This window comes from Gordionus sp. m RMFG-2023, chromosome 2, assembly GCF_954871325.1.
Source record: "Gordionus sp. m RMFG-2023 chromosome 2, tfGorSpeb1-WG-v2, whole genome shotgun sequence".
NCBI classification, from domain to species: Eukaryota; Metazoa; Nematomorpha; class Gordioida; order Chordodea; family Parachordodidae; genus Gordionus; species Gordionus sp. m RMFG-2023.
The window spans coordinates 52,683,463-52,711,170 of record NC_088776.1 but is presented as its reverse complement, the minus strand read 5'-3'; the positions used below and the strand labels follow the sequence as shown (position 1 = coordinate 52,711,170).

The 27,708-nt window shown below is 27.7% G+C and overlaps 2 protein-coding genes and 1 long non-coding RNA gene across 4 annotated transcripts in view; all 3 read left to right on the top strand.

Annotated features, from left to right (window-relative positions):
- Positions 1-12,500, top strand: part of LOC135924082 (phospholipid-transporting ATPase ID-like) — a 48,660-nt gene extending 36,160 nt beyond the window's left edge. The window contains exons 22-32 of the mRNA XM_065459130.1: positions 1,822-1,992; positions 2,209-2,592; positions 3,408-3,603; positions 5,994-6,205; positions 6,416-6,499; positions 7,188-7,324; positions 9,088-9,193; positions 9,303-9,490; positions 9,732-10,163; positions 11,039-11,252; positions 11,376-12,500. Coding sequence (XP_065315202.1) covers positions 1,822-1,992; positions 2,209-2,592; positions 3,408-3,603; positions 5,994-6,205; positions 6,416-6,499; positions 7,188-7,324; positions 9,088-9,193; positions 9,303-9,490; positions 9,732-10,163; positions 11,039-11,252; positions 11,376-11,495 — 2,244 coding nt within the window. The 3' untranslated portion in view covers positions 11,496-12,500. The remainder of the gene's footprint in view (positions 1-1,821; positions 1,993-2,208; positions 2,593-3,407; positions 3,604-5,993; positions 6,206-6,415; positions 6,500-7,187; positions 7,325-9,087; positions 9,194-9,302; positions 9,491-9,731; positions 10,164-11,038; positions 11,253-11,375) is intronic.
- Positions 4,799-5,649, top strand: LOC135924932 (uncharacterized). The gene is made up of 3 exons (XR_010571452.1): positions 4,799-4,912; positions 4,962-5,029; positions 5,271-5,649. It is a non-coding gene; the product is annotated as an uncharacterized LOC135924932 (long non-coding RNA).
- A 2,913-nt stretch (positions 12,501-15,413) lies between the features above and the next one.
- On the top strand, positions 15,414-20,351 carry LOC135924780 (cytochrome c oxidase assembly protein COX18, mitochondrial-like). 2 transcript variants are annotated; one of them, XM_065459887.1, is made up of 6 exons: positions 15,414-15,612; positions 15,656-15,827; positions 15,867-16,002; positions 16,110-16,231; positions 17,469-17,669; positions 20,085-20,351. In XM_065459887.1, the coding sequence occupies exons 1-6, from the start codon at positions 15,428-15,430 to the stop codon at positions 20,202-20,204; spliced, it is 936 nt and encodes a 311-aa protein (XP_065315959.1). In that variant the 5' UTR covers positions 15,414-15,427; the 3' UTR covers positions 20,205-20,351. The 2 variants fall into 2 exon arrangements, with proteins under 2 accessions (XP_065315959.1, XP_065315960.1); XM_065459888.1 differs by lacking the exon at positions 15,414-15,612 and having other exon boundaries at positions 15,712-15,831; positions 15,872-16,002.
- The last annotated feature ends 7,357 nt before the right edge of the window (positions 20,352-27,708 follow it).

The following is a 27,708-nucleotide window of genomic DNA, read 5'->3' as shown; positions in this document are numbered from 1 at the left end:
CAAGAAAAAAAAACATTTTTAAAAATTTTCCGTTTCTTATGGCCAAGGAGGGATATTTGGTGCATTACCACGAATGATTAAGTTTAATTTAATTGGTTTTTAAATCCCCAAAAAGTTAATCGTCTCATATAAAGTATGGAGATGGACAATGTTGATGGATGGCTGATTATAAATAGTTAAATCTTTTAAATCCTCTTTTCTTTTTGCAAAAACGAAAATAAAATAATATTTCATTTTTAGCAACTTCTTATTTTTTAAAAAATTTTTTTTACAAAATAAATTTAATTTTAAGTTACTATTATTTATTTTTTTAAAAATATTATTAGGAAATTATGTGAAATAAAAGAAAATTATATTTTAGTATTTTTTAGGGCGTTGCCGATCCACATATTTTTCACCGATCCGATCCGATATTTTCCGATATTGGTTTAAACCCGATCCGATACGGATACAGATCCGATATCTATATTGATTTTTCACCCCCCCCCCCTTCGAACCAAATATAATTAAGAAACCAATATTTTTTATGCAATTAATTTATTTTTATTTCTAAAATAATTTTAAAAAGTGTACGGATATTGGTATTGGTATTATTAAATGAATTTTTCATTATCCCTCTCCGTGATATTAAAATTCCGCAGATAACGCATTTTGCAAAATTATCTTTGTCCTTTGTAAAATATTTCCATAATTCAGATAACATATTTAAAAAAAAATTCTTTTATATTAAAGTATAAATAATAAAATGGCATTATTTAAAAAGATTTAAAATTAATAATTGGGTGTTCCTTTCCATTTTTATAAAAAAAAACTTTTAAAATACTATAAATCTATTTTAAAAAATAAATAAAATTTAAGAGGTGTTGTGCATTTGCATTGTTTAAAAATATTATTTAGAAAATATTATTAATGAAAAATAAATATACATAAAATAACAAAAAAAGAAAAGTAAAAAGATCGGATCGGATCGGTTTTTATAGGTAAAACTCTAAATACCCGTGCCGATCCGATCCGATATTTAGTATCGGCACAGCCCTAGTATTTTTATTTGTTTTAGAAAAAAAAATAATTTCTTGGGTTCTAATCCATTAGCTGGCCTCCTAAACAGAAAAAATACAACTTATTATTTTAAAATATAATTATGTTTAGTTTTTTTTTTGAGAAACTTTATATCATAATATTAAAAATAAATACTAAAAACAATTATAATATCGGTTCGGTTTTTTAAAAAATATCGGCTCGAGTCTATAATATCGGCGGGCACAGCCATAGTACGAATACAATCGCGCTAAATTGGTTGTTAAGGCATATACTATGACTGCAACATTTAAAAGAAAAATTAATAACTAGTATTTTTTTTTAGAATAAAATGCAACTAGATTAGGCATTCAAAGAAATTTTGTTTTTTTAAAAAAAAAAATTGAATAAATTGGGTGAATAAACTTTTAAGAAGAATTTTAAGGCAACTTAACTCTTTATAAAATTATCCGTATTCATTTTTAAGGGTTAATTAAAAATATCAAATGAATTACCTTTTTTATTAATTATAAAGTTGATGACTCAAACTAGGACCACTAGCAATCCATTTTTTTGGCATTCAAACTAAAATAGCGTCATTTTTAGAATATTATCCTGCATTCACAATTATAGGCTAACTAACTGGAATGCAAGGTTAGTGCCGTTCGAGGTAGAAAGAAATTGGTGCGTATCGTGTCATTTAAAATTAAGGATAATTTTAGATTAAAATGTGGCTATCAAAATTTTATTTTTCTTTAAAATACTTATTTTAATGTATATCTCAACTGATACGAATATCTGAAGAAAGGTGGAAATGGGAATACTATGAGTGGACCTACCGGCTTACGACAGCCCGAGATAGAGGGCATGCGAATAGACGTTAGCGTTACTCCGCCTCATTCGGATACCTCCCTTTACCATCGATTCAACCAAAATAACAATAATAACGATATAATCGATCACCCACCACGCAAAGTAGTGATATTTATTGATTACAAAGAAAGAAAGAAAGAAAGAAAAGAAAATGAAGGAGATTCAGTGAAAACGAAGGAATTAAAATTTTTTAAAAAAGGAATGGGTGTATTTCCTAATTTTGATTTTAATTTCGATTTTAATTTCGATTTATAGAACAAAATTTTACTACTTTATAAATCTCCTTTATTATGATTAAAAAATTTATTTGTTCCCTAGCCAAACCTCAATCACAATGCCGACCCTTCTAACAACGGCGGTGCCTTAAGACCGGAAAACAATAGCACAGGGGCAGTCGGAGGTCGAAAATCGCCTGTAAGCCCTTACGAATCTCGCTTAAGATATCCCGCCCGCTCCTCTCCCGTCCCACCCGCTAATCAATCAATTCCCGAAGAACGCTCCGTTTTTAATTACGATTCTCCTTTCCTTCCAACACCGAGCTCTCCACCTTACTCCTCCAAGGAAGAGGAGTCCATTAAGGATGAAGACATATCAGTCAGAGATGGAAGTGGGAGATTGGATAGCCCGCCATCTGTCATAAATCAGGGCCATAGTTACCAAAAACCTGCCATTTTCGCTCTAGTCATAAGCGGCCATAGTTTGGTAAAATCAATTTTAAATTAGACCTTATACCATTTTCTTTTATACTACTTGTGGATATATCAAACTCAAAAAATTTTAATAGAAAAAATGAAAAAGGCCTACATATTTTGCGTTATTCCTTCACGCAATCTCATTTTGGGCCGATGTATGATAATAACAAGACTGACGATAAATGTGTATCCAATATACAGATCAGCTGGTTGCACACATTTTACATTCTCATATAAACAATTTAAATGGCGTATCACCAGCTGATTTGCTTATCAACGACACTTCATAATACATTTTAATGAATGAATCGTCAATCTAGGCAAGTATTATATGCCATTGGTTTGGATAGGTGACCACCAGTTTAGATAATACAAAAAAAAATATTTGACTTAGTAAAATAAGAATTCAAATATAATCCTTGCATTTTAGAAAAAAAGAATAAGATAATGAATTCAAATAAATTAATTAAATTTTTTTTTTCGCTTATAAAAGAAATCACATATGTAGCGTTCAAACCCTTATGTTTTGTTGGATTAAAGATAATAAGGTTGGAAAGAGTTCGGGTTCATAAAACAGATTTATCCATATTGGGTTTCAACCTCTTGATTATATTATTTCGAAAAATTAATTAAAATTGGTTGTTATTTTTCTGGGATATGAAACCGAACCTTCAGAGCCGTCGTGTTTTGGATGAACCAAGACCCACTCTTTATAAAAGTTGAGCTATTACATAGAGTTTTAGTATGGGTGTATCTTCACATTTTAGTCTGGGAAATTAATTTTCAACAGAAATTTTAACAATGTTTAATTTTTGCTCACTTAAGGTTCACGCTCTAGATCCACGACTGGAGGCCGAATTTATAGAGTTAGGCAGCGCTGCTATGGCCGTGATATGTTGTCGCGTCACGCCCCTTCAAAAGGCTATGGTAGTCGACGTAGTGCGAAGGCGTAAGCAAGTCACCACGCTGGCCATAGGCGACGGGGCAAACGATGTCAGCATGATTAGGACGGCCAATATAGGTGATAAATAACTTGTAAACGAGAGAGAGAGAGAGGAATGAGAGCAGAAAATGAAGTAATAAAATGGTATTGTGGCTATTTATTATCATTTTGGTATTTTAACCAATTGCCTGCCTACACCGAATATCTTGCTTTCTCCGAGGAGGCTAAACATATTCGTTGTAAATAATTCTATGTGTTAAATATTTATATAGAAGGTATTAATTTAAGGAGGGAAAAAAATAAGAATAACAGATAAGGTAACAAATAACTCAAAGTATCCATTTCAAAAAATAAAGTGTAATAGACACAAAAAAACATTATATTCTTTTGTTTTAAACAAATTAGTCATATGTGATATCTGCCATTTAAAATTTTCCTAATATTTGTGGGCGATTCCATATCAAAGCGACCATTGATATGAACGATACCCTATTTTAAATTAATAAAACTTCGTGTGTTGGTTATATAATATGTTGTAAAATATATATAAATCAATTTTAAAAAAAAACATCTAATCTATTTGAGTTAGGGCTTTAAAACATTTGATAATTGTTTAAGTTAAACTCTCTACAATAACCCATAATGCGAAATTTCCTTCGTTTTCAAATGTCATTGTCGCCAAATTGATTTTTCATGAAAATGATCCCTATACTATATGGAAGAGTTGGACTGGGTTTTTAAATCTAGAATACTAAGAGTGAATCAAGTTGGTTCCTCTTATTTCCGTGCTATTATTTTCAGAATTGTTTTTATTTTTTTTAATCGTTGTTCTACTATATGTTAGCTAGAGATTCACGAATCTATTTACAACGGCAGCAGCATATTATTGATTGAAAATGTTTGCTGGATCGTTTTCTTCTTCTCCCGAAATTGGTTATTGTTATGGAGTCTTCTTAAAGTAACAAGGAACGAAGGAAGATACCATTCCACACATTTTATTGACGAAAATACTATTCTAAATTATCAGCAGTTCAATCTTATATCTTCGATATTGCAAACCAATGATCCATTAGCGGAAATTTTACTCGATGAGACGATTTTTTTTTAAACATAAATTACAGAAACAAAAATCAGGCATAAAATGTCATTTTAATTAAATATATTTTTTTATAAGTACATTTTAAAGATCATATAAAAAAAACAATTTACCACTATAAAGATATAATATATATATAAAATATATGAATTAATTTTTTTTTTTAAATTAGGTAATAAACCGGTTTACTTGCATTGCTATGAAACCATGAATAGAAATTTAATTACTTTGATGAATAGCCATCGTAATGGCTTTTAAATGGAAGTTTTCATTATGATCGCCACTTATTTGGTTTAATTTTATAATGTGATATATTTAAGGATGTTTATTTATTTTCAAGATTTTTGTAACTAATTTCTGTTGGAATGTATGTGTAATCTCAGGCAACTGGAAGACCTTAAGACCAAGGTAATAGGTTTATACCATCGGGTTTTATTGCGAGCATAAATGATTGGGTTTAGGGTATTTGGAATTTTAACCTTTTTAAGAGCTCTTGAGATTAAGTTATTAATATTTCTATGCCTTGGGAGGGGAATATCTGCAATGTAAGGTTGGAGATGGTAAGGAACAATTAATGGAAATGAAGCTAGATACGAGACGAAGCCAAATATCTATACGAAGTTCTTTATTTGTAAACCAAAATTTTTAGCTGATAGTCATTCGTAACCCGATATAGAATTTAGAATAGCTGGATTTTCTAATGAATCACTCGATAAGTAGAAATCAACTGAGTGAGAAACTAGAGGAGTATCTCAGGCTTTCTGAAGGTTTGATGTGGGTCTGCTAATGCCAGGTTGACAATTATTTACTCAGGTGTGAATAGCGCTTTCTAGATCAAGATAATGACTGGTAGGTATTAAACTTGAATCACTTAATCTCGAGGAGATAAAAACAACAAGAGAGTGGAGGGATGGGGGACGAAAACCAATCTCGCCATTTTTGCATGGAAGAGAGGGCTTTGTAAAAAATTTAAAAAAAAATATGTTATTTTGTTTTATAATACTCAATTTGACAAATTATAAAAATGATTGTGGATATTTGCAAAGAAAAATATTGGTTGAATATTTTCCATAAGAATTGTAATAATAATTTTAAAATAAAAAAAACAGAACAAAAACAAAGTTTTGTTTTTTTCGTTTGGGGTTTTCTCATCCCTAAATTATAAACATAATTTTCTTGTATAATAAGGAAAAATTAAGTTAGAACAATTGTGTTTCTGAGTCCTACATCGGTTTTATTTTTCAGGTTCGATCTGGTCCAAAAGTTAAAATTCGACCGAGTCCGAGAAAATGTCGATATGACCGATTTAATTTCGATGAGTTAGAATCGCATATAGCATTTTAAAAAAATTCTTCAAATGTAAAAAAAACAGGTGTAGGCATAAGCGGGCTCGAAGGTAGGCAAGCCGTGTTGGCGGCGGATTTCGCCATAGCTCAGTTCCGATTTCTCGAGAGACTTATATTGGTTCACGGTAGGTGGTCCTACTTTAGGATGACGAAATTTTTGCGTTACTTCTTCTACAAAAACTTCGCTTTCACGCTTTGCAGTTTTTGGTACGGATTCTTTTGCGGCTTTTCCGCTCAGGTTTTATAGAATCATATAAAAAAAATTGGTTGACAGCGTTTTTCGAGATTAATTATTTGAATTTGAAAACTTAAACTTTTTATTCACTTATATATTTCGTTTGACAAATCACAAACAAATTAAAATAATATCGAAATATTCGTTTTCTTTAAAAATTTAACATAATATTTTATTAAATAAATAAAGATTTATATTTTTTTTAAAAAACAGTCACTATTTGATCCTTGGTTCATTTCGTTTTACAACCTCTTTTATACATCGTTGCCCGTCTTGGCTTTAGCCTTTTTCGAACAGGTTTTGTTATAATATAAATTTTACAATATCGTTTACATTTATATTTAATATTAAAAAAAATTATATATATAAAAAATGAATGTAAAACAAGATAAGCAACGTATTCCTATTATAATAAATTATCATTTATAATAAAATATTATTACCTACTATTAATAAAATACGCAATATTTCACTTTCTAAAATTTGATATAAGTTAAAACTAGTTATTAGCTATTAAAATGGAAGTAATAAAAACCAGAAAATTTTTGAAAATGATGAGAGAAAAAGAAAAAAAAATAATTCCACAAAAAATTTTTAATTTATTTTTCACGGAATATAAAGAATATTATTTAAAAAAATTTTAATATATTTTTTTGACATTCCCTCCAATTTTAAAAAAGGTACGGGTTCGGTTTCAGTAAAATTCCGTATTCATAAAATGCTATATTATGAAAGTGAGTTTAGAAAAAAAAGAGGATAGAATGATAATCGGTTTTGTGAGATTTAAACGTGGCATAAATTTTAATAAAATGCGATAAATTTTAAATATATAGCAAAGTATAATAATCGGATGAATTAAAGATAAAGGGAACGCGATTTGAAATGATGGGATGGGAAGGAACGGGCTTAACTGCTTAGATTTTTTTTTTATTTATCGCGCAAATTTGGGTTATTTTCACTCGATACATTTTTTTTTTCAAATAAGGACGTAGACGAGGAAATGTGCCTGAGGTATCCTCAACTCTACCGCTCCAGCTTGGGTAACAAACTTTTCAACAAGAAAATATTTGCTCAAAGCATTCTCCACGGCATAGTCACTTCCTTTATCTTGTTCATTATTCCGTAATTTTAATATTTATTTTTTTTTTTTGACTTCCGCGAAATTTAATATCCTGATAGTAGCTTAAAGTTGATCATTCAGCAAATAGCCCCATTGAAGAAAAATTCAACCTGGATTAATAACGACCATGATTTGATTGGTCGAATTTTATTAAAATGAAATGGCGGTAATATACTATATATCCTATGCACATAGTGAACAACGTTTTAATGTCAAATTCACCCCAGTAAAAAAAAAGATTGGCTCGTTATTCGTGTGATTTTACTAATGTGCATGCACTACTCCTAAATTTATTTCAGCAAATAAATTGACATTGTTTTGTTGGGATACCATGATCTGCCAAATATAAATACAATGCCGGCACTGAACTACTATGACTTTTCAAAGCTTGTTGTTTATCAAGTTATATTTTTCAATATAGCTATTTGCAGACTGGTCATGGTTTTAATAACTTGACATATCCCTTTTATATATATATTTTCAAGATCGTTTGTGTTTAAAATTTTAAACTAAAAAAACTCCCAGCCAAAATTTTTGAAAAATCTTTCGATTTAACAAAAATTTTGAAATGCTTATTAGATCGGGGGGGGGGGGGGGTTATGACACAAGATCATTGAAATTGATGGGTAGTTATAAACAATCGTTTTAACGAAATTGATAGGAGGTGACTGGGGAAAAATTTCTTAGGGAGGTAAAAGGGTCATTGGCTTAGGAAATAATCATTTATATGAACTATTTTATGAAAAAACCATTTCAAATAAAGATATATTTTTTAATGGTTACTTTTTCAAAATGATATTCCTCATAAACATTGAAAATTAAAATGCTTATAATTAACGCGATCTTAAATCCTGGTTGAAAATAAAACGAATGCTTAATTTTTTTTATTTAGGCTGCGTGTCCAAAACTTCTTACAAAAGTTTTTAAACTTTGAAAAGAAGAACTAACATTAAAGTTTTGAAAATTTTACAAAATAATAATTTTTTTTAAAAGTTTGAGCTTCTTTTTGAATTTTTTATTTTAAAAAACCGGGGTTCGGATCGAACCCGGAGCTGGAAATCGTATTCAGAGAATATTTATCTTGAACTTAACACCTAACTCATTAGGATTATAAAATTAAAATTTGTCAAATAATTTTATACAAAATTAATTATAAAAATAGAATATAATAACACATAATTTCATATATTAAGATAAACAAATATGAAATTAGAATGTATTTTGCTTTAGCATAGTTTGAATGAAATATTATATAATATCTTTTTTTAATAAAATGGGTTTTTAATTTAGATCTTTTTTAGGTTGGGTCCAAAATGTTTTGAAAAAAATCTTAAAATTTATGAATTTTCGCAAATTTATAAAATTATGAAACATATCTGAAATCTTCAATTATTTTAAAAACGGAGAAAAAAAAACGAGAATAAAATACGAAAAATAACATACTTTAATATTATTTACTAGCTTTTCCATATAAAATTTTAAATTTTTTCATTGTTACTTATAAATTTTGATCGACACTATTAACATATATGCAAAACTTTGATTGACTTTTCTGAACCAAAACCGAACCTGATGGAACTAAATCTACTTTTGTCGATACTCCTAACAACCGCCTTTTTTTTAAAAAAAAGTCTTATATCTTTTTTTTTAAAAAAAAGTCTTATATCTTTTTTTTTCGATAAAGTTTTAAAAGTTTTCGAATTCATTTTTTTTAGTGTTTACTAATAATTTTAATTATTTAAACAAAAAACAACAACATGGGAAGATATTTCGCATTTTTAGATGGGATGTCTAGCCAAGGTAAGGAGACGGGACTTTTCGTTTTCGGAATCGTTGTTTCCACTTCCCTCATATTTACCGTTAGTTTACAAGTAAGAAATAATTTATAATATATTATATTGAACATTTAAGAAAAACCATTTTTTTTTCACGTTAAAATTTGTATATATATATATATATAATTATTTTTTTCGTAAAAAGGCTGGGTTGGACACTACCTACTGGACCGGTTTCAACCACTTTGTTATATGGGGCAGCATAATATTCTACCTGGCAATGCATTTTCTCATGTACAGCCCAATTTTCAATAGGACATACGTAGGCGTTATGCTAGCGGCCACGGGTCAGCCCAAGTTTTGGTTCACTATCATGCTAACCGTTGCTATTTTGTAAAATTTAAAAAAGAAAATAATTCTTTTAATCTTTAAATAATTATAATAAAAAAAAATTATGAGACTTTTTTCGTTTAATTCATAATATGTTTAAGTGATATTTACTATTCAATATTATAATATATTATTAATGATTAAATGTAAATTCTACTCTTTCCTGATCTGTTGAACGTTCAATTATTTATGTGATATATTTTTTGGATCTGTCATTTTTTTTTAAAATCATCCATTTCATTAGAATCTTACCGGTGCTGGCTATTCGCGTATTTTTTTGTGACACTCGACCTAATTTATCCGATCGCATTCGCTATGCTCAACGCATTTACAACTCACATAAGCGTATGCAACAGAAAAAGGCCTCGCGATTACGATCACAACAAGATAAACACGTTACCACGCACAAATTTTTCTCTTCCTTTCCTCTAGGGCTGTTTCCTCCTCCCCACTTCTATAATGTAGGCGGGTTTAAGGCCGATTTGCCGCGTACCGGTTCGAGTCGTACCGGGCCAGGTCGGGCCAGCATTAGAACCGGGTACGCTTTTGCCCACGAACAAGGCTTCGGAGATCTCATCATCAAAGGAACATCTTTCAGGCCTCTCAGAGGTTCTTTTTCTGCTACAGCTCATGGTCTCAATCCCAAGGACCAAGGCACAAACGATGATGCAAATGAGTAAAATATTATATCCGATATAAGTGAATTTGGAGCAAATTTAAAATTCTTTTCAAAGCCTCGAGTCCGAAATCTTGGCCTTAAATTGATTACGTTAATAGTAAAAGATTTTATTTTAAAACATTAATCAAGAGGATCAATGTATTAAAAATTTATTCACTATCTTTGTTAATCCACAATAATAATTTTTAGGGTTGACATGATTTTTTTTATAAAAATAAAAATATATAGACAATTAATTTGATTAAATCATTTCCTTTTTTTAAAAAAAATTTAAATCTATATTTTTAAAATAAAATAATATTATAATACATGCCCTGTAGGAATATAAACCCCTAGAAAAATTGAACATAGAATATTTTTTTCCTATATGAAATTCACTAATAAATTATTGTTGAAACAGTTATTGTATTGACTAAAAAGTATTTTTTCATTTTTTTATAAAGATAATTATCAATATGTTTAATATAAATGGGTAAATATTAAATTAATTTAAACTAGAATTAACATTAAAATTTTTATATAAACTTCATGAATGAATCTTCTTGATATCAAAATATTGATTTTATTAGCATTTTCATTGAAAATTTTGGGGTTTTATTTCCTTATAAATCTAATTAATAATGACGGCTTTTTTTGCAAAATAATATCACAAGTTAGGGCTCGTATTTTTTACTTTCAGATAATTTAATGTTTATTGTAAAAAATACATTGACTGTTGGATAACTAAATAAAGAAGTTTCTTTTGATAGGTTGTTTTTTTGGCAAGCCAAGTTATACCAATCAATTTCAAAACTGTTTTCTATGCTACATATGCTCGAGATATAAAATATGTCATTATAATATTATTCCCTTTTTAAAAAAAATTTTGATAGTACCGAGGGGCAAACAACTAGTACGATCGCAAAATTTAGCAAAAGTGTCGAAATTAATTCCCAACAACCGTTGTCCCCTTTGCGACTATTGGATCAAAGGCAGGAAGAATCCACAATATCACCTAAGAGAAATCTTTTGACTTTCCTTCCCAAAAGTCCCACCTCCTCTTCTGCCACCGTCATACTGCCCGATAATGACCAGCCTGGTATTAAGGTACTTTAAATGTATTTTTATTTCAAAACAATTATTCATCGTTTATAAAATTTAGATAAAATTATTGTTACATGCTGTAAATGAAAAAATAAAATCATAAAATTCGTTAAATTTTTTTAAAAGGTATTAAAATATCGTCCTATTGGAACCTCTTTCACTTCCGGTCAAAAAAAAGAAACCCCCACTCATCAAGCCAAACCCGGTGACAAATCATCTTCTTCGCATATGATAACCGAACTTTAAAAACATCGAATATAACATATTTTTTCGAATCTCAAATAAAACAAATTTCTCAAAAAATAGATAAATCTTCAACTATAATAACACGAATAATAAACGACGTTTATTTTATAGCCAGTGTTAATAGTCTTTGGAAACGATTATAAATTGGTGATATTTTTTATTTCTTAAAAAAAAGATGTGATTTTATTTTTTTGTTTGAATGTGCATACATATATATATATATCACATGTAAATTATATGAATTTGTCGCAAACTAATTATACATATACAATAATTAACACTTTTTATTATAATATTTTATTCCACTAGTTAACAATCATATTTTTTTTAAATAACATTTATCATTTTATTCAAACCATCGCAAATTCATTCTTGTCATACATGTTATTAAAAAATGTCTAAAAATAAGTATTAACTTCTTTATTATTATTATACATTATTTTTTTTATCTATCATTTAAGTCTATTTTTTTTATATAAAAATTGAAATCTATATTTAAATGTCAAACAAATCTTTTTTATATCAGAATTTAGCTTATATTATTTCAATAAAACCTATTTTTTTTAAAAAAAAACCATCTTTTTCTAAAAAATTAAAGTAATTTTTTATAGAAAACTTAGCTCAATTTTAATATTTACAAGGCAATGATTACTTAAAATGAAATGATACTTTAAACTCACAAAATACGAATCTACTCAACCTCTTTTTTTAAAAAAAAAATCTTATTCCTTTTTAAATAAATAAAAAATATATGATAATAATAATTTATATATTTATTTGATGTTAAATAACACGTTAGTTTGCGTACAAATTTGTTAATAAAATAAATTTTTGAAATTGAATGTATAAAAAAAAATCGTTAGAAAAATACTATAATATGTATATTGTTTTTTTTTAATGAAACTTATTTTAAAAAAGTGGCCATCTCTGGAGGACAATTTTCTGGAAATCATATATAGTATACGCTGAATGTGATTATTTTAAATAAAAATAATTTTGTCATAATATAGCCTAAATATATCATAAAAAAATTTAATGAAATACAATGGCAAAAAGAACGTAAGAAATATGGTATGGTTATATAAATAAGTAGAAATATATGTCATGTATCTTTGATTTGCATTCAATATGAGTAAATCATGGTCTACCAACAACGTCTACATGACAGTATTTTCACTGGTTGCAAACACCACTTAAATAGCTCTATCTACTCCCCCAAAAAAATTTCGCCGTCTTCGACTGCGATATTCTCACTAGTGATCTGCATCGGGCTTAATTTTTCAAGCCCGTCCCTAAATTATTTCAAAAAAGTTCTGCCCGAACTCGAAATATTTTTAGAAAAAATTTACCTGTCCCTCTAATTCCCACATTATTAATTAAACCTTTTTAATCATAATGCCCTTTAATAAATTTTATAAAGAATAACTTAAATTATTAATGCTCTAGTACCATCCATCAAAATATTGTGAATGTAAAAGAGTTCTTTTTTAGAAGAAAAATTCAAAACCCCCTCATTTACAATGAATGCATTATTATAGTATATAGTTGGCATGAATATGAGTGTTGAGAATGTCTAACCCTTTTAAATTACATAAAAAGTTTTATCTGGGAAATAATGTATATTATATGCAATATATAGATATGGTCGATGATTATCAATATTGTATTATGATAGGTCTAAAAATATTAATATTTATAGCAATACATTTTTTCCTATATCATCTTAAAAATTTAATAGATAACTCCCCAATAAATTTATCCTATACCCCCCCCCCTTAAAGGTACCTACACCCCCCCCCCCTCCCCCACTGATGCAGACTGTTTCTAACCCCCCGTCCCCTTCCACCGTTCATGTAGATGCTGCCTAACAAACTATAAAAAAATAGATATAGATTTAAATCGTTTAAATATAATATTAAAAAATAACTGAAATTGATTAAATACTTTTTCCAAATTTTTTCCATCCTGCATAATTTATTAGTCCCAACTGCAATAACTTAGTATTGTATATAATAAAATAAAAAATTTTTTGCTAGTTATATGAACCAGCCATCACATCCATATATTAAAAGATAAAGTTAAATGAATAACGGTTCTATATAGATGTAGACCCGAATCTTGTTGATGGGGTAGATATTGGCATTGGAAGAAAGGGGGAGGGTTGACACATTTTTTCTTAAAAATATTTAAATATATTATTTAAATTTGATTATATTACCGTATTTTAAAATAAATCATATGATAGTAGTCATCTTAAATAGATATCCTAATTATAAAACATATAACTTTGTAATATCAAATAAATTAGCTTTATACAGTTGTACCTATATTTGAAGGTTTTAGCTTATCTGAAAAAATGTCACCCAACCGATTTGATATAACTATTTTTTTACATTTGAACCCTAATTTTGAATAGGTCTGATCAACGATTAAACGAGAGGAGGATGTGGAAGGGGAGGGGGAGGGTAACGGAGCAATTTGCTTCAAATTTTTCAAAGCGGATAAGGTTATATTGCATTATTATCAATTAATTTTTTAGGTGAAATAGGGCAAAATATAGCTATAAAAATAGTTATTTTATAATATATAAACATCGACCCAATCTATATTGCACACAATCATGGTCCTCATTTTTCACTTTTAAATGTTATTTAATAGGCGGCATTTTATCAGCGACTCATATTCATGCCAAACATTAATCTTAAATAAAGGGTGCGTTTTGATTCATAATATAAAAAATACCTTTTATATTGGCGATTTTTTATAGTTGGTAGTAGAATATTGATAAATATTTAAGTTATTCTCTTAAATATATAAGTAAGGATTACCATTATCTAAAATTCAGGAGGCTAAATTTTTTTTATATTGGTAGATATATGTTTTCGAAAAGGATTTGCCTCATATTCTGTTATAGATGGGTCCAATTCTATTGCGAAAAAGATCAAGAAATATTGAGCTGAATGAAATACATTATATCAAAAAAATTTATAAGCACTGGAAGATATTAAAAAAGATTTATCTTGAAAGGGATAATTTAGTATTTGAAAACAAGATAATTTTAAATTTTACTCAGGTCCAATTCTGGCACAGTGTGAGTGAATATATTAAAATCAAGATCCTGATTAAATAAGAGTGAATATAGTGCACTTATCTTTTATATTTTCCTTTTTTGGTTTACTTTAGTCAAAGGCGTAGCTAGGGGAGGGGTGCGATGGGAAATCTTCCCTTCCGAAATATGCCTGTTCTCGTAAATATCACTTTAAGAATTAAAACTAAGAAAAAATTTATTTCTATACCCCCCCCCTCCCCCCCTTCTCACCTTCCATCACCTTCTCGCTTAAAAATGTATAATAAACAATGAAAGAAAAATTACAAAATTTGACTATAATTCTATATAAAAAAGTGAAAACCCTTTTTAAAAATCTAACATAGCAGTTAAATAATAATAATAATTTTTTTTTATATATAGAATTATTTTATCATTTATATTCGAAACTGTTAAAAAAAAATTTCTTGTACATGTTAATAGTTTATCATTTAAATTCGAAACTATTTATTATGTTTGAAGCAGTATTTCAGTTAAAGTCATCGTTAATTTTACTTGATATTATTTGTATTATATAATGCAGTTATTTTTTGATTTTTATTTCTTTTGTTATATCAGTATGTAAATATGTTAGCTTATATAAGAATTTGATTTTATATGTTCGAAAGCATTATGATATTATAAAAGAATAAAATTATTTTGATCACCAGATATTATAACCAAAACTAAGATAAAATAGTAGAAGTGTAGGTGGATTTAAAGTACAATAAAGATTTTTGAAAAAACAATATCCACCCCCCCCCCCCTTGCTTTTAGGTTATGCTTTAGTCCGAACCTTAGGAGAGTATTTTACTTTCGTTAATATGCCAATTTTAGTTAAGTACAGATGCTTATAAATTTTAAAAGATTAAATAATTTTAGAAAGATTCATTTGACTCATAAGATTTTATTTTATGAGGGCATAGAAAATTTACTCCCAATAAGAGTCGGCCAAGAGTATTTAATATTAACTCATGATTTATTAAATGTTACATGGTCGAGTAGCCTTTTTTTTGCCTCCCTACTCTTGAAGTGAAATTTATATATTATTTTAAAAGTAAATTATGAAGTTTAGATTATCAGTATCAACTCCTTTTTCTATATTGCAAATTAAAAATGCCAAGAAATTGACAGTAATAAACAAAGAAGTAGAGGAGATAATACCGTATCTTAAAAATGAAACAAGGATAGAAGTTAAAGATAAAAATTTAGAGTACAAACAAGCAAAGATTTTCTTTTATAATAAAGCAAGTATAATTTATTTTCTTTTAAAATTTTAAATAAAGCTCAGAGAGGCCTTAAATCAAATATATATTAGAGACAATTGCCATCCAGCCAAAAATTACTTATATCCTTTAGTGCAGTTTCCATTTTGGGTCAGTATGTCTTTTGCCTTAAGATGCTTAACAATAAATGGACCAAGTAAATTTTAAAATGATGTATATTTTATATAATAGTATGCCTTTGATTAATTAATGAATAAGTTAGGATTTAAAATAATTTTCTTAGTATAACAATTTTTTTTGAAGATACATATGTGCAGGAACAACTTCAAAATGAAGGTTTGATGACATTTACAAATCTATGTGTTCCAGATCCATACTATGTCTTGCCATTTGTATTATTTATAACAAATCTTCTTGCAATTGAGGTAAAAATGTTCAATTATATTTGATATAATTAAAGTTTTGTTATTCTAAATACCAGTCATTAATTCTTCAAATATAGGTAATATATTAAGGACTGTACCAATCTACCTTATTTTGGTACCCATTTTGATCTGATAACTACCAATGATTCCAATATTTGCATTAATTCATTTTGGGTAACATCAAGAAATAATAATAAAAAAGATTCTTATCACATTAATTGAATGTTAAGATTTTCTTTAAAAAATCATAATTTAATTTTAAACTTAAATCAAAATTTCTCCTTATTTCCCCTACTTACCTTATTTTGGTACCCATTTTGATCTGATAACTACCAATGATTCCAAAATTTGCATTAATTGATTTTGGGTAACATCAGGAAATAATAATAAAAAAGATTCTTATCACATTAATTGAATGTTAAAATTTTCTTTAAAAAATCATACTTTAATTTTAAACTTAAATCAAAATTTCTCCTTTTTCCCCTACTTTTCATGGTTTTCCCCATTTTCTTCTAGGTATTTTCTCTGAACCTATTTTTTTCTGTAATTTTGCAACCCTAATTATAAGTGACATCGAATATATGAATTAAATAGGATATGAATGATTATGATTATAAATATAATTATATTTTTATAATGAATAAAATTTAATTAAAATTTGTTGTAAGTTTCAATACTTTTTAAATCATAATAATAAAAAAGTTTAAATATAAAATAATCATTAGTACAAGCCCAAATTTTTGTAAAAAACTAATTAGGTTTATGTTAACCTTGCTATGAAATGATAGAATACAAAAAATCATAATGAGTATAACTCAACAAACATTGATAATGTAAAAGTTAATGGTGAAAACCACACATTTCTCCCATAATCCAAAAATTGAAAGATGAATATCTTAGATCAGGAGAAGATTTTATTGTGTTAAAAAACCCAAGTTCATTGCACACCTGGCAAATGGATTAAATATGTAATAAATGTGCCTAAATAATGGTTTAAAAAAATTTGAATCAAGATTAAAAATTATGTTAAAACAAGATAATGAGTTTATACCATTTCAGGAATATTTTATGGATTCACATCATTTTATCCATTTCGTAAAAACCTATTAACAGTCTCATATGATTGCAATATTACTCTGGATTGTGTCTTCTTTTTATCATCTCCTCCGCCATTTTTTTTGGAATTGATCATAACAACAGGATTTTATGATTTTTTTAAATATATCATTATGAAAAGTTGATGTACAGGAGACAACAAAGTTTCACTACACCTCTTGATAAAGTCGCAGGTATCAATGACATAAGTTCCGAACACAAATCTGCCCATATCGGTAAAAGGGGAATTTTTAGTGACGTTAACAACAGACTCATTTTGCTTAAATGGATATCGCGTTGCTCTGCTGGCGTTTTGTTTTACATATCTTCAATAGCGCCCTCGGTAAAATTTCATTTATTTTTTGCGAATATGTTCTACACACTTATTTCATTATATTCTACAAATATTTACAAATTATTATTTTTATGTAAATTTGTGAGAAACTTTTTGCTTTAATTAAATGAAATTTATAAATTCTAAGGAATATTAGAATCATACGGGCACGCGCCGATACAAATATTTGCGCTAACGGCCAATAATTTCAATCGGTTACATATCCGAAATCAATCATTAAAAAAATTCTATGCGGTATCCACCTCAAGCAAATTTTTTTAATTGGGTGAAATATAGTTAAAGTTAAACAAATATTTAGGATTATAGGTTAGAGAGATATGGGTTGGTATTAATTTAAGGTATGGGTGATATGGGTCAAAAGTTAAGATATATTAAAAATGGTTTATAATTTAATTATTTTTTGTCAAATCGGACAGGTTATGTGATTAAAAATTCTTTGAATTCAACCATAATCAGTTGAATTAACATGTATTACGAAGAAGAAAAAATAGGTTAAAGGTATTTATAATCGTAACTTAATAATCAGTTTTGGCGGAAATGGAAACTGGCAAAATCATAAAATATGTTGTTTCTTTTCGGTTTGGTGGTATTGATATAGAAAATGCTATCAATGCCTTTGTTGGGAATTAGGAAAAGTTAACTGCATAAAATTGGGTCAGCTCTTACAAATATTTTTTTAAAATATTTAAGGATAAAACGCTTCTATCTTTAAAAAAAACTTTTAACATTGAAAGCGTTTTAAACGCAGAGGACAACGCCACCTAATATATTAATTTATATTAAATCATGGCAAATCACGGTTTTTGTGAATAAATAAAACATTGTCAATATTATAATTATACCTAAACGAATTATTCTTTATTTGATATTTGATTCGAATTTTGCAAATAAATAATTTTTATCTATATTATTCGAAATAATTTGTATTTAAAAATTTTTGATTTAACTACACTAGGTAAGAAGACCGGGGTTATTTCGGATCATTTTTATAATTTTTTTATTGTATAATACATATTAATTATCTTGATTTTAATTATAAATCTATAAAATAAATTTGTTATAACATATATTTAGAAAATCTTTTAAGGTTTTAAATTTATTCACGTATATTATTTTTATGAATCTAAATACTATCTTATAAAATAATTTGAATATTATATTCGGTAATTAGTATAGAAATTAAACATATAAATTTTTCATGATTTGTTTAGCAAATTGAATAAAGTTTTTAATATGAAAGATTGATTATATAATTTTTTATCTTCATTTTAATTTTTATCTTTGAGTAAATTTGTTATAACATATATTTAGAAAATTATTTAGAAAATCTTCTAAGGTTTTAAATTTATTCACATATATTTTTTCATGAATGTTAGATTTGCTAATATAGAAATTAAACATATAAATTTATTATGATTTTTGTTGTAGCAAATTTGGTAAAGCTTTTAATATGAAAGATTAAAACTCCGATTTTTATAATGGGGAATAAAATAGTGATATTAAGCATAGCTAAAATTGTCATTAATGCATTTTAATTCATTTGATTAGAAAAGTTAACCTTTTTAGAAGAAAGACCAAAATATAATTTTGCAGTTTCAAGAATATAATCTCTCAAAAGTTCCTCCCGAGGGTTTGTATATACCTTTGTTTTGTTTGGAGATGGTATCAAAATAAATCAGGGGGCCCAGCATTGTGCCTTTTAGATTTAGATAAATTATCTTGAATTGTTGATTTAGGAATGGACATAATGTTTGATATGGTTCTAATAGATACTTTGTCTTCATGCAATTTTAAAATTTTGTTATAATCTATAAAAGTAAATAACTTGTGATTATTTTTCCTTGTATATTATCGCATTTTAAAAAATTATATAAAAAAAATGAATAAATGATGAAAACATTTATAATTTCAAGAAATTACCCCATCATAATATATCCCCAGTATCTACATAAAGGCCATTAGTCTCAAATAAATCCTTGTTCATAAACTTTGAAATTTTATTTCATATTTGTTAAGGGTGCAAAGTTATTCACAGTATCAATTTTAATGCGTGGAACTTAAATGAATTAGTTTTAAACAAAAAAAAAAACTAACAAACTTTTTTTTAAAACTTCTAGTCATTACAAGTTTTTTTTTCATTAAAATTTTTCCAAAGTGTTTGAAATTCACAAATTAATTTTTTTATGTAAACCTATTTAATTATAATTCAAGTCTCAAAGTCAAATAGTTTTTAAATGCGAAGGCTGTCCGAATTTACCCCATGTCCGAAATAGCCCCGGCCTCCCCTATATATCATATTTAAAAAAATCATTTTGGCGCACAAGATATTTGTCGATAGTAATTCAATAAAATACTAATAATTTAAAATAACTATTATAAAATATATTTTATTATACTCTGAAGGGACTGACGCTGTATTGGCTTTATTCGTGCCTTTTAGGAATTAGCCAGAATCAATTGCTGAGATGGATTTATACGCCACAGAGACCCAAAAAATTAGCCTCAAAATTCTATCACACATAACTTGAATATGTTTTATAAATTTTATAGAGGGGTGATGATTGCATCTCCGGGAACTTTTTTTTGGTCAATGTAAATTTGGTATAGCCACAGATTGTTTGATAAAACTTACTTGATTAGAAAACTGTTTATTTAATTATTGAACGAGATTGCTTCCTATCCATTTAAATATTATATTTTCAAATATGTCATTTATTTTTTTTATTACCTTAAAAATAATGATATAGATATATTAAAGAAATTGTGTAATCATAAAGAATAAACATAATTTTAGACATACTTATTATTTTTTTAAACATAGTTTTAGAATATAAGGATTTCGGTTCTGAAAATAGTTACCTGAGAATTGGATTATTCCATCTTCACTTTTAAAAAAAAATAATTATACAGGAAAGAAGTTTTAAAAATTAAGTTTCTATATTTTCAGTATGATGATATCAGTGTTGGTAAACGCTATTTTAAAGGAGCTCGCTCACGATATTTGTCAAAAAAAGGTGGGGCATTTTCGCTACTGTCAAAACCAAATAGGGGCCTATTAGCTACCTCTATTTTGAAAATTTTTTTTACTAGTAAATCTTTTTTATTTATAATGTATTTTATTTGTGTATATATACAAAAAAAATCAACATCTATAAATAATAATAAAAATAATTATTTATTTTATTATTATTATATTACATTTTAATATAAAAATCGTTTCAATATTATCATCTCCAAGTCTAGATCGGTGATCAGTTAGTATACTATCACTTGAGGGTAATGGTTAATAATCGTTTGCTGCATATTTAGTGAATTAAAAAGTGCTATAGGTTTTCAATATCTGTATCACACGAACTTATTACCTCAATATCCATTGGCTTCGACAATTTAAATTTTTTATACAAATTGATTTAGGTTTACAAATTTCGAAAATATAAATTTCAATTTCAAAATTAATTTAAAAAATTTAAAATTATATTTTAATTTTCGCGTTTACGTGATACGTGATAAAGAACGTTTTCGCCCTCTAGTTGTGGATAGTTTATATTTTTAAAAATTAGCGCGCAAACTCAATACCTATTTTAATAAAAGTAGTGCGCTATTAGCTACCCATAGAAGATAATGCACTACCTTAACAACTTGATGATATTATAACCTTATATTGGTATATATAATTTTATTTATTTTATAAATATTTCTGATTTTTAAAAATATTCAACAGGCGACGATATTTAAAAACAAAATGGCTTCGGTTGGGGTTTCAGCTAAAAAATTTTGTTAAAGCAATCGAGAAAAATTTAAACACTATTAAAAATGAATTCACCTAATAAGGCCTCGGCCAACCGATTTTCAAAGGTCTAACCAAGTCGCGGAATCGATTCTAAAGACCAAGTCAAACTTGAACTACATAAGACCGAGCCTTACCGCAGTGCGATAATGATGTATATACTACTAGATTGGCGGTTTATTAATTAAAAGTGTCAATACTCAGGAGTTAGATTTAGCGTCATTTTGTTTTCGCTTCGACCGATAGTCTTTGTTTATCAATATATGAATGCACATTAATGTCATTTAATTGACATGCAAACCTCAAAAGTGGTGCTACAGTTGGCTCCTATATATGAGCTATTTAAAATGCATTTAATGGAAGAATCGCCAATCTGATAAAATATAAACACCATTGGGCCCGGATCATTATTTGGTTTAGTTTAACACCTAAATAAAAATAAAAGATTATATTTCCATTAAATGACACACAACACAACAATAACATTGTAATTATTTTTATTGCGCTACACAAGATTGTATTACAAGGGAACAATATCTGCCCATGTATAATATAGGATCTATCCAGTCCGTTTTGATTCGGATTCAAATTATTTTATGCATTTTTTAAGAAAAAGTTTAATCCATAAATTAATATTATTAATTGACTAAATATTTTTTGAATTATATACCACTTAAAGTCTATTTTACATTTTAAATTTTATATAAAGAACATCTAATTAAAAGGAACTATCACCCTAGAGATGAGTGAATGCTTAAAAGTTGCGACTAAGGTAGTATCCTTCATTGGGGTCATAAGCAATGAGTTTCTTTTTTGCCGATGGCTGCCATAAAATTGAGGGCCCTTTTTCCGAACACCCGTACGGTGTTAGTGGCTATGGTATAAAACTGTGTTCATGAGGCTAGGGTATTTTTTATTAAAAATGACTTCTACCTTTTCGGTGGCAGAAAATGAGGTTAGACTTCGCTACAAAATCAATTCACGTGTTGTAACATGTCAGTGTGACTTTTCGTCCTGGAGATAAGGGATATGCCATCCGGGCGTAGGGCGTTATCATTTAAAAGACCCACTAGTTCAAGAGTTGATTGAATATTAACTTTTTTGTGGACACCTAGAAGAATGTTGTTAATGGATTTATCGCGGAGGTTGACGTTCACGGGAGAACTTGCAATGCAAGGGATGATAGGTGTTCGATTCTATGGGCTGGCCACAATCGACGCAAATGGAGGGTATAACTGCATTGCAAAAGACGGAGAGCTATGTATATTTGTAGTTGTTCACTAGACATGGGGCCAAATTTGAACTGTGGATGGCTTCCAACCATTCATTATTAATTTTACTAAGCATAATTAGGATAATAATTTTATTTTAACTGGATCATACTAAAGGGAACTTGTATTAAGGTACGTTTATTTTAGTATGATTTTGATTTTTTTTCATGCCCTAATATCATCTATTGTTTTTTCCCATTCAAGTGTTTTTTTCATGGACAACTATTTACATTTATTTTATGTGCCTTCACCCTTAGATTATTCACCTGTATTTCAATTATTTTGTATTTTTTCTTTCAGACCCCGTATTTCTCATGTACCGACTATTATATATCGCTTTTTTGTATCCTTAAAATATATTCACATTTATCTTTATTCCCTGATATCTTTCTTTAATTTGCATCACTTTTTTTATTATAATTCTACTTCATCAAAATACTGGATATACTAATATAATATAAGTGATTATTATTAATTACTTACATATAGCTCATAAGGAATGACGAGGGAATCAGAAATTTATCATTATTTTGATGAGGGGGTGCCATTATAAATTTCTATTTCTTGAGATATGAATTAGAAATTTGACCTTTATTTTGATGAGAGGTGATACTAAAATTTTCCATTATTTATAGGTGGATATTTAGTGACTTTAATATGAACAAATGGAAAGTATTCGTAAATGTATTATTTTCAATACCTATTTCTAATTCATAATATTTGAAAAAAGTGGTCTTTAGATACACAATAAAATAAATCTTTTCAACTATATATTTATTTAATGGTCTGTAATTTATGATCTAAATAATTTAATCTTGCTGGGTGACGAAAAATTTTTTTTTGAGATATTGTGAAATCGATAATCCTAAAAATAATGTTCCAATTAGTTGTTCATATTAATAGAAGATACTAAATATACCAACTTATATCATCAACATAATTGAAAACTGCACATCACCTCTCCAATTTTTTGATTCATTCGTTGACTAATAAGATTTAATTGAAGTTTTTTTTTCTAAAATATATTCCATTCTTGAGCTATGGCTCGATACAACATGATTGCATCATTTTGCTCGATTATCTATATTTCTTAGTTACTGAATCACCTGCTTTAGAAAATAATTGTTTGACAAGGAAAATTGAAGTTGCTTAAATAAATTATTTACATTTGTTAAAAATTTTTAAATGGGCTCCGGGTCTGGTTCTTAATAAATTTCAAAATAGGGCTTGTAGTTATGATTTATCGATTTATCTCAATTCCAGTCTCCGATTTTTAAAATTTATTATCTTAACGTAACTTATTTTTTTATTTCTTCTAAATGATCATTTCCAGTATCAGTCATTTTGAAATTTACTTAATATAATAATAATAATATGTAAACAATGATTATTTTTCTATTTATTTATGATATAATATATTTTGATTAATTGTTACAATCAATAATTATATATAATTTATTTTAAAAATTGATATATATTTATAAAGATTATAATCATTGTGGTGTGTAAAAGAATTTTAACGCGAATAAATTTCGTTATATATAACTTCCTTTTTATTTTTTCTGAGATGCATAGGTAAATCAAACAACTCATATGTATATTTTATGATTTAAATATTTCTATATTATCTTTGGCATTATCATACAATGCAAATTTTTAATAATAACGTCAAAAAAACTTTCTATATCTAAAAGAATTCGAAGAAAACGTAGCATCTGTTTCGCATTCATCGAATTTCTTTTTACCGTTGATCAAGTAAATGGAGTTCATGATACCATTGACTAACTTTTTATCACCTCTAACTTCCATATTTTCGCTCAATTCGTCTTTAGCGAATAAATCATTATTATTCGAATAGCTATTTTTATTAACATTATTATTTTCAGTGTTACACTTTTGAGTCTTTTCAGGTGATGTTTCCGTAAAGTTACGATTTAAAAATTTGAAAGGTAACGGTATTTTGGTTATATCTGGATGTTTTCTTAATTTTAAAATATAATCGCGCATATAGTAGTAATTAGAGATCTGCATCGGGCCTAAAAATAATTAGACTAGGCTCGAAAATCCGAATTTTTAAAAAAATTAATTTGTTATAGCCTGAGCCAAAATTATCTTAAAAAAGTAAATTCGGATTTCGGCGGGAGGGGGAGGCCTCGCAGATCACTAATTACAATATTTTTGATATTTTAAGTTTGCGAAAAAGGCAATATCCTCTATTTGTTTTATTGCAAAAGTAAAATCAGAGTTTTGTAAAAAATCTGAAAACACGTGAACAAAATATTTTTAATGAAAGATATTTTATATATTAAAATTTCGGAAGATTTTGGCATTTTTAATTTAATTTAAAAAATTTCTGTTTAATCAAAGATCTTTGTTCAAAAATTTTTTGATTTTTTTTTTCTCAAGAGTAAAATAAAGCCATAAATATAATAAATGGCAAAGCGAAATGGGTAATGATGTATAGCGTTGAACTCTATTGATTTAATTTTAAATGTGTTTTTATTGAATAATTAAATAAAGTCGTAATTATTCCTTATATTGAAAAAAAAATAGCTCTCGTGTAGCATTTTTGGCTGAGTTAGTGATTTCATATATGGCATACCGTATAAATCTAGGTTCGAATGAAGGTAGGATGAGGTTTTTTTCTATTAAAAAATAAAATATTTTCGTTAAGCTCCTATATGATTGACCAACGCTATGTACCATCACCCAAACAAAATAATTGCTTAACTTATTTCGCAACAAACTCATTCTCGCTCGAAAAAAATGATTTTGAATAGTAGACTAAGATATGAAGAAAAAAGATTATGCTAATACTTTTTCCTGTTTTTTACGAAGAAGTAAATAATAAGTATCGTGACAACGAAGAATATTACGGACAGAAGGAATATTAAACCGGTTGTAGTTCTTGATATTCCTAAAATGTTAAAAATGTATGTTAATATTTATAAGAAGAGGAGCAAGAGAGAAATTTAAAACTAATTAAATTAAACTGGCTGAGTAGGGTTGGGAAAATTAAAATTTCTGTTTTGTTTTTAGAAGAATTATAAACTTGTTCCAATTAAAGCTGATCCTAATGAGTGATTTACATCTGTGAATGCTTGACAGTGGAAAGAACCCTTCAATGATGTGAATGAATTTACTAGACATGGTTTACAAGATTCCTGTGAATAGCTATCTTGATAAGATCCTATTGGACATTGTATGCATTTACCTTTCATTTTCATCGTTCCATCAGGACATCCAGCTAAACAATATTTTAGAAAGAATTAAACCCTGAATAATCTAAATATTATTCTATTTTATACATAACCATTTAAGATCAAATACAAATTTTTTATTTCTATATCTAATAATCTAACCACATGACTCTCCCACTTTGATGTGTCCATAATCGCAAACAATTTCCACCTTAACTCTTCTTATATCCACCCTGGCAGTATTATGGGCCAAGGTTTTATTAAATTTAGTTTTGTGACTTTCTTTAAGAGCGTTTATCAAATCGGTTCCTATGTTTTTTCTAGAAAAATCGCTGCCAAAAGTGTGTAGAGGATCGATGAGGCGATCTTTGCCTGATTTTCTATTATTTAAATACATCGTTATAATAAATTTAACGTGACGTGGAAAAAAAAAATCTATAAATTGATAAAAAAAACAACTATAAATTTGTTTTTAAAATCAATTTGACACAAACCTTTCCATAATGAATTCGAATTTAAAATGAAATTGCACTAAATTTTCCAGGTGTTCCTCTTGTGATCCCTGATCATTTTTCTCATCCGTCTCAGATTTATCTAAATAATCATAATCGTAATTGTGTAGAGCATTTCTTGTTTTATCAGAAGCTTTAGTAATGTGAGAATTAGACCCAATAAAATGACATTCTATGTGAGTTTTATAGAGATGATGTATACGGCAATGATATTCCGAGGTTTTTGAACATCTATTATCCATTTCCTCCGCATCGATGTCTCCCAAAGGATTAAAATGTTTATCTAATCTAAATAAGCCAGTACTGTCACTGCATAATTTTTTTAAATCATTGTTATCTATTATTTGAAGAGCTGGAAGATTTTGTTCCTCGTTATGCTCGGTAGATAGAACATCCGCGTTAAATTCTTCGAGTTGGAGTGGTAAAATTATATTCCGTGTTATAGAGATGTTGCCGATTAAACCCACAAATCGTGGTTGCGTGAGAACTTATAAATTAAAAGAGAAGGAAATAAAATATAAAATTATCAGTTATTTATCAATATTAACCTGTGCAGCTAGGCGAATTTGTGTTGGGGGGATACCATCTAGCTTCATATCGGTCGCAATAAAAGGTAGCGGAATCTGTGACTGTTTTATTACTTTCCTTGTCATGAGATAATAAAATAGCCCCGTCGTCGCATTTGACATCGCATACAACTACCTGACCCTTATGCTCACAATCCATTATTCCCATAGAGGGTTTGGGTAATGGTTTGCATTCTGAATTTATTTTTTAGCAAAACGTAACAATTAATATATTAGGAAAGAGATATAGTTTTAAGGAAATAAATTTGCGAACCTGAACACAATAGTTCTTGGCCCGACCATTCCCCATTATTCATACACAGTCTAACTTCATGGCCATGTACCCTATAAAATCCTGGAGCGCATTTATAGTAGCATTTGCTATCTACTGAATGATGAGGGTCGTCTTCACATGATATTTGCACGGCATTGAAAGGTGTGCTTGGGAAGGGACACGACATAGCTACAAATATTCCACATAAATTATTTTTTTTTAAAAAAAATTAAATAATGTTGTAGATATAAGAAATTTTAAAATATAATACAATACTGATATTTTTTATAATTATATTTAATTTTTCCTAGTTATATTTATATTTTCATTTATATGAATTATCATGATATCTTCCATGATTAAAAATGATTATTAATTTTTTTTATTGACCTTTTTATCTTTTTATTTATAATTATT

What these genes read in the sequence shown, in the direction of transcription:
- LOC135924780 (XM_065459887.1), top strand. Translation starts at nt 15,428, where the DNA reads ATGCTTATAAATTTTAAAAGATTAAATAATTTTAGAAAGATTCATTTG. An exon ending in AGATTTTCTTTTATAATAAA is followed by an intron (nt 15,828 to 15,866) that starts GCAAGTATAATT and finishes TTTTAAATAAAG; the next exon opens with CTCAGAGAGGCCTTAAATCA. An exon ending in CAAATCTTCTTGCAATTGAG is followed by an intron (nt 16,232 to 17,468) that starts GTAAAAATGTTC and finishes CATTATGAAAAG; the next exon opens with TTGATGTACAGGAGACAACA.